We start from the raw sequence: 13,466 nt of genomic DNA on the forward strand, positions 1-13,466 counted from the left end.
GATCACCCAGCCTTCTGGGAGGGACTCAGAGCAGCCAGGCTCCAAGGCTGGTCATCTCTAGTTTTGTCCATTTATCCCAGTGAGACAACAAATACACAATTTTAATGTACACTATTATGGTGATTTTAAAATGTGTTAAAATTATTTAACAGCCCTCTGTTCAAAATTTAGAGCCTAATTCTCCTCCTCTGGGGTGTGGACTGATCTTGGTGGTTTGCTTCCGGCAGACCTGAGGGAGCTGGATTTCTGAGGCCAGGCCATGAAAGATAAGGCCACTTTTGTTTTGCTTCTCTTGAACCACTCACCCTGAGGGAAGTAAGTGGTCATGTCACGAAGGCTCCCTGTCTTTGACAACAGACTTGCAATCATAATGACCAATGCCACCCCTGAAAGGTTTTTGTTAAAATAAATCTATTGTCATGGGTAGGACTGAGTAGAATTATAGACTTTAAGACAATGTACGTCAGGAAAGTCCAATCAGGTCTATGCAATATATTCATGTTTCATTTTTCCGAGATTCTTAAGATATAGTGACAATTGCACCCTTTACCTTGCTGAAGGACAGGAGGCATGAAATTAAAGCTTTTAAAATTGGACTGTCCAGTATAGTAGCCACCTGCCACATGTGGCTATTAAGCACTTGAAATGTGACTAGCCTTAATTGATACTAAGTGTTAACTGTAAAATATGTAAGTGTAAAATATGTACATACATATTTCAAAGACTTGGTATGAAAAAAGAATGTAAAATACTTCATTAACAATTTTTATATCGATTGCATTTTGAAATGATAATATTTTGCATATATTAGGTTAAATAGAACATAGTATTAAAACTCATTTCACTTATTTCTTTTTATGATTATTTTTAATGTGGCTTGCACTATGTTTCACTGGACAGTGCTATTCTAGAAGCAGGCCTCCTTACACTCACTTATTCATTTAGTCATTCAACACATATTTACGGAGGCTCTTCTGTGTGATGAGCACTGGGCTAGGGAACAGCAATGCAGCAGTGAACACAGTTCCTGCACTTGGGCAGCAAGTGGCACCAACTGTGTAAAAAAAAGATACCAATAGGTATCTAAAAGCAGGGGACATTTAGTCAGGAATATCCTAGGATTATTAGGATTAATAGGGCTCGTAGCATTAAAAGCCAGCCCTATGTAACTTAGCACCTAACCCTGTTGTTTGAGAGCAGAATAGAATAGGTGCTGATAATGATGGCCACCCTGAGTCCCTCAGGAAATGTTACATTCCATAGGCCTGTTGTAGACTGCTGTGTGTTACAGCTGTACACATACAGAGTCTCTTCCTCACTAAACGGAGACACTTTGGAGGGTAGTGGCAATGTTATTTAACATTCATCTCACTCAGGAGTTCCCACACGGAAGATACTGAACCACATTTGGAATGATATGAAATATACATCATGTATACTCATTTAAGAAAGCAATTAAGTATATAATATATTTTAAAAAGAGTTCCACCCTGAATGCTTAAAAAACAAAGTTTGCCACTTAAACTTAAGCTTTAGTAATTAAAAAAAAAAAAAAAGTCCCTCTCAGGATATAAATTCATGCAGACCTGATGATATAAACAAAAAGTTCTGGAATATCCAAATTAAGTTCTGTCTCAGGAGCACCAAGAATAACTATTGCAGAAGAGGTCTGACGCTGGACGGCACTGATTGTCCGAGGCCACAGGCACCCGTGTTTCTTCTCCTCTGAGGTGCTGTACAAAGCATTACGAGCTGTCAGTACAAAAAGCACAAGTTGCAATGGGAAACCTTTTGTTTACAATTCTTAGTACATGTTCAGTACCAGTCAAGGTAATCAGTCGTATTAAAAATATATAATTTAATTCTCAAATAATAATTCTGTTCATCTTTCTCCTAAAGTACATTGTCACAAGAAGTCAGAGAGGACTGTATGTGATATGTATATGCTAGCGGACAGCACAGTGTGCCGATATGAAAGCAGAGATATTACCCTTTCATAAAGATAAACTTGGTCCCACAGAGGAGGAGAGAAAGAGCGAGCAAGCTGGAGCGTAAGAAAAAATGCAAAGCATGCCCTAACCGGTTTGGCTCAGTGGATAGAGCGTCGGCCTGCGGACTCAAGGGTCCCGGGTTCGATTCCGGTCAAGGGCATGTACCTTGGTTGCGGGCACATCCCCAGTAGGGGGTGTGCTGTAGGCAGCTGATCGATGTTTCGCTCTCATCGATGTTTCTAACTCTCTATCCCTCTCCCTTCCTTTCTTGTAAAAAAAAAAAAAAAAAAAAAAAAAATTAAAAAAAAAAAAGCAAAGCACCAGGACACTTGTTTCAATTGAAGGAATGCCTAATTCTCCTCCTCTGGGATGTGGACTGATCTTGGCACGCTCTGCTCAGAGTACCATGTATCCTCCTAAATCAGTGCGAGTGTGTTCCTCTAGAAACACAGGTTAAATTAACTTAACAGTAACAATAAAGCAAACACAACTGTACAACAATAGTTCACCGCTACCAAAAGGGTACCGAGGTCACAAGTAATTAACCAGTCCCCAAGTTTCCAACCATCATGATTCTTAGGTCCTGAAGGCCCTCACAGATTTGTAGAACATGGTTTGCACCCCTGCACGCTCACCCTCCTTTCCCATACAGAGGGGATGAATGAGGTTCACTTCGAACAGGCTGGTGGACAACTTTTCCATTTTCCCTGGGGCACTTTGGGTTGGTCCTGCAAATCCTAATGTGGGCCAGAGGAAGCCACCTTCCAGGAAGACAGTAACCGACCACTCAGCAGGAGACGTGTCTACGTCTTATTTTGTTCAACACTATGGAACACGATGCTTTAATAAATACAGAGGCATTCTGATTAACCACCCTGGGCTACCCTCATCCCCCCCTCCCAAATGGACAAAGTACCCCATGGGGTCACTGGGATCCCAAATCTTCTAGAGAGCTGTCTGGCCAGGGAGCGTGCGTCTGTCCTGCGTGGCCAATGTCCAGTGGTTTAAGTACCGGTGAGTCCTTCTCTGGGGTCGCAGAGCCTCGGTCTCGGTGGCTGTTGACAGCTTTCCTTAGCTGCCTTGTGACAACTGCGTTTCACATTTCCTGAAACTAGATCTGTGGAAGGAGTCTCTGAAATTAAGGAGAGAGAAACGGAAAACAGAGGTAAGAAAGATCGATTAGCTTTAGAAAGAGAGGGAAGGGGAAAATCGCCCACTAGAAAAGCACACCAATCACACCCAGTACCTAATAAGAGAGGGTGTGAGATCCTTCCACACCGTGCCAGAAAATACACGGGCGGTAAGTCAGCCTGGGAAGACGGCTGGCCCACGGCCAGCAGGGGGGGGGTCCCGGTGAGGTCAGGAGAGGGGACAGGGAGGATCAGGATGGAAGCAGAACAGACCTAGCTCAGGCAGCTCCCCTGACTCCAGCCCACTCCCAGCCTTCCCTCTGTGTGCAGCGGAGCGTGCCCTGTTCCTGGGCCCCAAGCCCTTATCCTTTACCCACAGGAGGACGCCTTCTCGGCCCACTCTTACCTCTTTTGGCTTTCAACTCTGAAAATCGGCTTGTAGAGATCTGGAATTTTCCGCTCGATCATGGGCCTGAGGTTCTCTTTCAGCTTGTTGTAGTTCTTTTTGAGTTCCTGCTGATATTCCCTCTGGTCAGCGGTGATGAGACGCTTGTTTTTCTCCACGGCCTCACCGCATCTGAGGTACACATATCAGGGTGGGGAGAAAATGAGGTTTCATTTCATAGGTGTTTGAAGCGTTTAGAAATAAGGGATGACGATATGATTAACTTTTTTGTTGTTGTGGTTGCTGTTAATTCTCACCTGAGGATATTTTTCCACTGATCTTTAGAGAGAGTGGAAGGGAGGGAGAGAGACAGAGAGAAAAACATTGATGTGAGAGAGACACGTCGATTGGTTGCCTCCCACACAAGTCCTGACCAGGGCCAGGGATCCAGCCTGCAACCAAGGTATGTGCCCTTGACTGGAATTAAACCCAGGACTCTTCAGTCTGCAGGCCGATGCTCTATTCACTGAGCCAAACCTGCTAGGGCTCAATTAACATTTCTTGAGTAACAACCCTAGGAGTGTTTGCAAATTTAAGAGCCTATCAGGGTCATCTGGGTAGCTTTTAAAAATGCAGATTTCTGACCCCACCTCAGACTTGATGAATCAGAATGTCTAAGGGGGCATCACCCAGGAATCTGTATTTTTGAAAAGTTGCCCAGGTGACTCTGATGCTCTGATTCACATCCATTATTTGGTTAATTTTTTCAGCAAACCTGGGAAGTCTATGTTTATCTCTATGTTGTCCCTGAAGCTCAAAAATGTTAGGTGGCTTGCCCAAGATAACACTGTGAGGAAGTGGTGGATCCAAGATTCAAACTCGGGTCATTGAAGAATGGAACCTCCTAGGCTTACAAAAACGTCCCTGTGATTTATGGTGACAGGGCAGACACAGTGGGTACCATTCAGGCCCCTCCTGCTACCTACACATGGAAATGCTGAGGAAGCACAGCAAAAACTTGTTGAAAGAGAAAGGGAAACCCCAGGTACCAGAAAGGAAGAGAAAAATCAAAGTGACAGCAGAAGCTGGTGCCATGACAGATGCAAGGAGGACCGCCTGTTAGGATGTTAAGATTGCCTACAGGTTGAGAGGCTGGAGCAGGAGGTGGGTTTCACTGCCCACACGAGGTAAGTGAGGAAGCCTTGGCCAGGGCAAAGTGGGATTCTGCATATGCCGCCTGCTTATAGTTCAGAGCCTTGAAAAGCTACCCCATCTGTGAGAAAGGATCTAGAAAAAGGCTGCAAACTGTCCAGAGAGGTGGAATGGAAGTTGATTATCAGCTTGGGGCCATTAATAGGAAAGAAAGTCACCTAAAGAAATTGAAATCCTAGGCTTGTACCACATGTGGGTATGAGTTACTAATTTACATTCCTCTCCTGTGGGTGCTCCAATTAACTATAAAACCAGACCAAGGTTATTAAAATCCCTAAGGCTCAGATGGGAATAGATGTCAGGTTGCTTTGGAGGAACAGTTTCTTCATCAGGGCCCATGGGCTACCCATCGATAGAGGCAACACTTGCCAAAGATGACCTCACAATAAAAAATTTACAAACCATCCGAGGAAACCAACTACCATGAGGGAGAACCAACAGACGCAACAAGGAGGAGAATTACCCCAATAAGAATCAGAGACAATAGAATAATGTAGAAAAACCAAAGTTAATATCCTATATAATAAAAGCCTAATATGCAAATCGCCTGAACAACGGAATGACTGGCAGAACAACCAGTCGCTATGACGTGCACTGACCACCAGGGGCAGATGCTCAATGCAGGAGCTGCCCCCAGCCTGCAGGCCCCAGACCAGCCAAGGCGGGTGCCAGGGGGGCCCCTGATCACCCCGCAGATTGCCCCGCTGCTCACCTCCCTCAGAGCGAGGCAACTGGCAGCTGCAGCAGGGTGTGGGACCAGCGAGCACAGGCCGGCCAAGGTGAGTGCCAGCGGGGGCTCCCCGATCGCCTTGCTGGTCACCCCACAGATCGGCTCTGATCACCAGTCAGGCCTAGGGACCCGACCTGTGCATGAATTTCGTGCACTGGGCTTCTAGTAGATGTATAAGAAGAGGTATAAAATCCATGATTTAAAAAGTGGGAGAGTATGAAAAAAGAGATCAGGAAAGTTTCAGAAAAGAACCAAATGGAACTTCTAGAAATAAAAATGTAGTCACTAAAATAAAGATAAAAATCTCTATGGACAGGTTAAACAATAAACTAGACACAACTGGAGAACTCATGAACTATGTGACAGATCTAAGGAAATCATCAAAGAGATAAAAAACATTTTAAATATGAAAAAAATGGTTGAAAAATCTGGAGATACCATGGAGATGCTCAACCCACATCTAAAAGAATGTTCAAAAGAATGCAAAATGAGTAAGAGGCAATATTCTGAGATAACAGCTGATAGTTTTCCAGAATTGAAAAGAGACAGACATTCTCTAACCAACAAAAACAGACCCATACCTAGCCCCACCCTGGTGAACCTGCAGAGCATTAAAGAAAAAATATTAAAAACTTGTGCTTATTGCCTGGCCAGTAGGCTCAGTGGATTGAGCATCAATCCCATGCATCAAGAGGTCACCAGTTTGATTCCCAGTGAGGGAACATGCCTGGGTTGCAGGAGGTGTGTGCAGGAGCAGGTGTGCAGGAGGCAGCTAATCGATTTTTCTGTCTCATTGATGTTTCTAGGTCTGTCTCCTTTCCCCTCTCTCTCTAAAAAATCAACAAAACATAAAAAACACAAACTTGTGTTTATTGAACTTGTGGACAGTCAAGCCTAGTTTTTTTCATGGTTTCCCACAGTATGGTACATACCAAGGAAGAAACACATATTATTTAAACATAATAAATCTTGCCCTTTATACTGTTCTACTCAAGGGAACTTACAAATCAACAAACCTTGAAGGGACAACATAATGGGTGAAATTTAGTCATCCTTCAGATGACTAGGATTCCAGTGATCAATGTGGTTTAAACTGTTTTCCTAACAGTGGTGCTAAATTTCAGTTAGGTTATGGGGAGAGTCAGACCTGATTATCAAATTCTTCCTGTTACCACTGCACACATTTTCAGGATGACAGTGGGGCAGGGGAGAGCTACCTGGCCTAGGCAAAAATAAGTCTATGGCCATAGCTTCATCACAGAATTAGCCTGCTGTGAAACAAGGAGTTGATTTAACTCAGCCAGAAGCCACAAGAACTCCCTTAACTGAATTTTTATTCATCTTTTAAGTTTGACATTAATTGAAGCAAATTATAGGATATCTAAGGTTATATATCAAAGATTTCAAGGAAGGGGAAGGAAGGGCATATAGCCTTTGAGTCCTGAGAAATCAACATCGCCCTTGTTATTTTTTATTGCTTCTAAACTGACAGTTATGAGCTACTACATATGTAAAACACAATCAGTTTCAGGGTGACTCTGAGGCCCAGGTGTGTAGCACAGGCAGACTACAAGAGGCCAGCGGAGCCGAAACCGGTTTGGCTCAGTGGATAGGGCTTCGATCTGCGGACTGAAGGGTCCCGGGTTCGATTCCGGTCAAGGGCATGTACATTGGTTGCGGGCATATCCCCAGTGGGGAGTGTGCAGGGGGCAGCTGGTCGATGTTTCTCTCTCATTGATGTTTCTGGCTCTCTGTCCCTCTCCCTTCCTCTCTGTAAAAAATCAATAAAATATATTAAAAAAAAAAAAAAAAAAAAAGAGGCCAGTGGAAGCTGACTGCTAACTTGGGGATGTCTACTCTAAAACATCAGGAGAATTAACTAAATCCTCTGTAGTCTGTGTTATCAAAAGGAACACTAGCTAGCTAACATATACTATGTACTATCTGCCCTAGACTGGCCTAAATGCTTTACATGCAGTCAGAGATGGGGTTGGAACCCAGTCGCTCCTCATTAGCACACTGACTTAGCCATTGAAATCCTGTTTTCTCCTCTTTATTTTTTATGTTTATATATTTTATTGATTTTTTACAGAGAGGAAGGAAGAGGGATAGAGAGTTAGAAACATTGATGAGAGAGAAACATCCATCAGCTGCCTCCTGCACACCTCCCACTGGGGATGTGCCCATAACCAAGGTACGTGCCCTTGACCGGACTCGAACCTGGGACCTTTCAGTCCGCAGGCTGACGCTCTCTCCACTGAGCCAAACCGGTTTCAGCTGTTTTCTCATCTTTAAATGGGAATAGATAACATACAGTCTCCTAGAGTAGTTGGGATAATTCAATGAGAAGCTGTGACGATAAGGCAGATCCATGCTTTTAGAGTGTGGCAGATTCTGTTTTTCAAAAATGATCACAGCAATAACTGCCCACTTTACATTTTCTTCTAGAACTTTGCCACATTCCCAACAAGAGATGGGTGGTCCTTTGTGACTGCCTCAGTGAACACAATGTGCTGTAAGTGATGCTGGGTGATTGGGGAATATGGCTGCCTGGCTGACACTCCTGGGACACATACCTTTGGAGTCCTGAACCACCTGTGATTTGAGTAGACACCAGGCACATGAAGCCTTTAGGTGACTCAAGCCCCAGTCACTGTCTGACTATCACTGAGAGACTGAGCAAATCTGCCCAGCTGAGCCCGGCCTACCACCCAGAATCACATGCACAATAAGTAAGTGATATGTTGTTCTTTTAAGCAACTAAGTTTGGGGCTAGTTTGTTACACAGCAGTAGATATACATAGTGTTTTTACAATGAAAAATATATTAACAGGTGGATGAAAAATATTCATATTTTTGTAGTAATAATGTTACTTTATATTTTAACAAATTTTATAATTTACTAGAGGCCCGGTGCACAAGATTTGTGCACTCGGAGGGTCCCTCAGCCCGGCCTGTGCCCTCTCGCAGTCCGGGAGCCCTCGGAGGATGTCCCACTGACAGCTTAGGCCTGCTCCCCGCCAGCAGTCGGACATCCTTAGCGCTGCTGCGGAGGCGGAAGAGGCTCCCTCCACCACCGCTGCACTCCCCAGCCATGAGCCTGGCTTCTGGGCTTCTGGCTGAATGGGAGCGCAATGACCCCCAAGGGGAAGCTCTTGCATTGAGCGTCTGCCGCCTGGTGGTCAGTGTGCATCATATCGAATGGTTGTTCCATGGTTTGGTTGATTTGCATGTTAGTCTTTTATTATATAGGATAAAGTAGTTTCATATACTACATTTTCTGCATTTCTTCCTTTCTTCCATTTAGATTATATTCTCTATGTTTTCTTATTAAAATTAAAATAATTTCCCCCTTAAAAAGAGCCAGGTACTGAATTTCCCTCCTAGAGAATAGCTATGTCTTGGGAAATGTACACAGGATCACAATTACTTTGCAAATAATTTTTTTTAATGGTCTTATCTGCCACATTCTCATTAGGTCCCCACACATCTGCACTGTGCTGCTCCCCCTCCGTCACACCACGTTCCCCAGGGCCACTCCCTTTGCTGCTCCCTTTGTTGATAAGTTCACGGAACACAAGCATCTTCTCACAGCAAATGTGCCTGGGGTTTCTCAGAGTCAGAGCCATACAAACCACGCCGAAGGGGACCACATCAAGCAGGAAGTTGTGCTTCTGGAACATGGTTGCTGGCTTTTGCTGGAAGTTCCTTTCTGGGGCCTCTGTGTGAGGGGTTTGGTGTCTTTCCTACAGAGAGGGTGGTCGTGTAGCCCTTACTCTCTGCATCTGTTGGCCTCTCTGCTCTGCGGTGCTCCTTCAGCACAGCCCACACATCAGTCCTCCAGATCCATTCCCTCCCTTCCTTAGGTATGCCCACCTGGAAAATTACATTCCCTAGCCGCCCTTAAGAGATAGGAATGGTTGATGAGATACAACATAAAGTCTCTAGGGGAGGTCATTAAAGGGGCATAGCCTTTTGTTCTCTTCTCATTTCTACTCCAGATACGTTCCTGGGATGTGGTCATGGTGGCCAGAGCCCTAGTAGCCACACTGGGACTGTGAGGATGGGCGCAGTGTAACCACTACGGCAGAGCAAAAGAATGGAAAGTGCCAGGGGCACTGATGATTTTTGAGGTTACCACATAGCTCTGGGAGGACTATCTCTGATTTTATTTTATACTAGCGGTAAGATTTCTGCTCTAGAGTTAGAGAGAAAAGGGACTTGGGGAATCCAGAAGACAAGAGGAACACAGATCTTACCTAATAATAGACAAACATGTAAATTGACCGTACCTCCGCTACACCACCAGCCAATCAGGAGTGATAAGCAAATTAACCCAAAAAAGATGGCAGTTAATTTGCATACATAGGCATCGAGTGACTGAGTGGGACGCTTGCATCATTGCCATGGCGACAATGCAGGCGTTCTGCCCCACCCCATCTCTCAGGGTCTCTGGGCAGCGTGGGAAGGCGGGGCTGGAGCGGAAAGAGGCGGCTATCGTAGCAGAAAGGGGCTGGGCTGGAGTGAAAAGGCGGTGCCGGCCAGCCAGGGAAAGGAAAGCCCATTCTAGCACGAATCTTCGTGCATCGGGCTTCTAGTCCTATATAATAAAAGGCTAATATGCAAATTGACCAAATGGTGAATGACCGGTCGCTATGACGCACACTGACCACCAGGGGGCAGACGCTCAATGAGGAGCTGCCTCCTGGTGGTCAGTGCACTCCCACAGCGGGAGCACCACTCAGCCAAAAGCCCTGGGGAGCACAGCGGTGGTGGCGGGACCCTCTACCGTCTCCGCAGCAGCGCTAAGGATGTCCAACTGCTGGCTTAGGCCCACTCCCCATCAGTTGGACACCCCCTGAGGGTTCCTGGACTGTGAGAGGGCACAGGCCAGGGTGAGGGACCCCCCCCCCCCCCCCCCCCCCGCTCCCAAGTGCATGAATCTCGTGCACTGGGCCTCTGGTATATGTATAATCCAAGTTATTATATTTCCCAAAGTGCCAAAGTCTCTTGTTTGATGAACTTTCTATAAATACATGGACAATAATTTCTCTCAGGCTGTTCACAGATAAAAAAAATTAATTTGTTATGGAAGAGCAAATCAAGGGAGGATTTAATGTGTGGAAAAATTAGCATTCACTTTAGGCTAAAGGCGAAATACATTAAATGCATCAGAAAGGGTACATTTTGAAACTTAAAATTTAGCTCTTAGTAATTACGGAAGTTTATTTACCACATCCTCTTTTTACTGTAGGTATTGAGGGACAGACTTTAAAAAAAATTCTTTATTGTTTAAAGTATTACATAAGTCTCCTTTTCCCCCCATTGACCTCTCCCCAGCCATTCCCACCCTCCAGCACATGCCCTCATACCCCTACTGTCTGTGTCCATTGATTATGCTCATATGCACGCATACAAGTCCTTTGGTTGATCTCTTACCGCCCCCTCCCCCCTTGCACCTTCCCTCTTAGATTGGACAGGCTGTTTGATGCTTCTATGACTCTGACTCTATTTTTGTTCATCAGTTTATGTTGTACATTATATTCCACAAATGAGTGAGATCATGTGATATTTATCTTTCTCCGACTGGCTTATTTCACTTAGCATAATGCTCTCCAGGTCTTACCATAATGCTATTGCAAATGGTAAGAGTTCCTTCTTTTTTACAGCAGCATAGAATTCCATTGTGTAGATGCACCACAGCTTTTTAATCCACTCATCTGCTGATGGGCACTTAGGCTGTTTCCAAATCTTAGCTATTGTAAATTGTGCTGTTATGAACATGGGGTGCATATATCCTTTCTGATTGGTGTTTCTGATTTCTTGGGATATATTCCTAGAAGTGGGATTACTGGGTCAAATGGGAGTTCCATTTTTAATTTTTTGAGGAAACTCCGTACTGTTCTCCACAGTGGCTGCACCAGTGTGCATTCCCACCAGCAGTGCAAGAGGGTTCCTTTTTCTTCACATCCTCACATTTTCAGAACTTTTCTTTCGGGTTTGAAAACTGCTAAAATCTAGTCAGGATGGTTAAGTAACATTGCCAGTCAATTGTATCCTGTAAATTACAAGCCTTTGGGATGGGATGTTCTTTTTTTCTAACTGGAAAAGGAAATTATGTAATACAACATGTTATTCTACTACTGAAAATCTTTAATGATTTTGCTGATTTCTAGAATAGTGTAAGTTTATATATATATACTAGAGGCCCGGTGCACAAAATTTGTGCACGGGGGGTGGGTGGGTGGAGGGGGTGTCCCTCAGCCCAGCCTGCACCCTCTTGCAATCTGGAACCCCTCAGGGAATGTCTGACTGCCAGTTCAGGGATCGAGCCTAAACTGGCAGTCAGACATCCCTCTCACAATCCGGGACCGCTGGCTCCTAACCGCTCACCTGCCTGCCTGCCAGATCACCCCCTAACCACTCTGCCTGCCTGCCTGATCGCCTCCTAACCACTCACCTGCCTGCCTGATGGCCCCTAACCACTCTGCCTGCCTGCCTGATCACCCCTAACCACTCTGCCTGCCTGCCTGATTGCCCCTAACCACTCTCCTTGCCTGCCTGATCACCCCTAACCAGTCTGCCTGCCTGCCTGATTGCCCCTAACCACCTCTGCCTTGGCTCCACTGCCACGCCTTTGTCCGGAAGGACGTCTGAAATGACGTCCGGAAGGTCGTTTGGCTGTCCGGTCTAATTATATGTTATGCTTTTATTATTACAGATGAGAGAAGAATAAACCATGAGGGTGAGACCCACATGATGGATGAATGCCAGAGAGCTTTCTCCCTCTTCCTGTCTCCACCATGTGAGGATGCAGGGAGAAGGTGGCCATTTACAAGCCGGCAAGAGGGTCCCCACCAGGTACTGAATCTGCCGGCACCTTCATCCTGGCCTCCCACCCTCCAGCCCTGTGAGAAATCAATGGCTATTGTTCAAGCTACTCGATCTATGGCATTTTGTTAGACCAGCCGGAGCTGACCAGGACAGAAATATAAGAAGAAAATTTAAACACAGATTGGCACCAATTGCGGTGTCTAAAAGGGTTTCTGTGCTTTGGGGAGCAGAAGGGGCGGAAACAGAATGTTGTATCTGTCCATCTTGGGTCCTGAAACCCTGAAGTGTTTTTTCTTATCGTAGGAAAAGGTAGGAGGGGATTGAGGTCCCAACTTGGCAGCCATCTGAGGAGCTGCAGAACGGGCTGCAGCAGCGGGCCCGCCAGCTTCTTTACGGCTGAGTCAGAGAGGCCAGGGCCCGCTGCAGTGCCCCTGGCCTGTGTACATTTCCGCTATTAGCAGTCAGTGTCGGAAGGTGCACTTATGTTCACCCTGCATATCTGGGCTTATCGACCTGCAGCCCAAGTCTGCGGAGAAGCTGGGGTTCACTCGAGGGAAAACCTGAGAGCTGTTCACTCCCCCAGACATTTTCCACTCCTGCTCACCTCTGCTGCCTAAAAGCAGAGCGGGGAGAAATAACAAGATGCAAACCACTGGACAAAATCGTTACTCCACTCATTCAAAAGCCGTCATGCGCAGATCGGACTTGAGAAGCGATTAAGCAATGAGCAGGGGGAGGAAGATTCCACACCTACCACTAGCATTGAGGTTGCAACTGACAGGTCATCACATTTACCCATTTTAAATGTGCCTGTTGATGAGTTTTATGGAAATGGGTGAGTTTTACTGGAGATTCTGATTCAGTGGGTCTGGCTGGTGCCTAAGCATTTTCCTTCGCAGCAAATTCCCAGGTGCTGCTGACACTGCTGGTCTGGGGACCACACTTTGGGAACCTCTGCTCTACTGAACTCCTCGCCATTTCCCTTCTTACCGCATGATGAACTCCTTAAAGCATAATCTCAACTTGTTGTGATGTCGATAGAGTTTTGGGTCAGCTGGGATTTCGGCCAAAAACACTTGGGCTACTTCCAGTGGTCCCTGAAGGAAAAAGTAGAAAAATAATACTGACATTGGAAATAAAACAACATTACTTGGAAGAAAATCTTGGCACGATTTCTTAATTTG

At 45.4% G+C, this 13,466-nt stretch overlaps 1 protein-coding gene across 1 annotated transcript in view; it reads right to left on the bottom strand.

The window, feature by feature from the left end:
• Positions 1-2,318: 2,318 nt before the first annotated feature.
• Positions 2,319-13,466, bottom strand: part of DOCK8 (dedicator of cytokinesis 8) — a 209,809-nt gene continuing 198,661 nt past the window's right edge. Inside the window, exons 46-48 of the mRNA XM_008144966.3 lie at positions 13,273-13,379; positions 3,528-3,698; positions 2,319-3,123 (exon numbers count right to left, since the gene is read on the bottom strand). Coding sequence (XP_008143188.2) covers positions 3,063-3,123; positions 3,528-3,698; positions 13,273-13,379 — 339 coding nt within the window. The 3' untranslated portion in view covers positions 2,319-3,062. The remainder of the gene's footprint in view (positions 3,124-3,527; positions 3,699-13,272; positions 13,380-13,466) is intronic.

This window comes from Eptesicus fuscus, chromosome 15 (assembly GCF_027574615.1).
Source record: "Eptesicus fuscus isolate TK198812 chromosome 15, DD_ASM_mEF_20220401, whole genome shotgun sequence".
Lineage (NCBI taxonomy): Eukaryota > Metazoa > Chordata > Mammalia > Chiroptera > Vespertilionidae > Eptesicus > Eptesicus fuscus.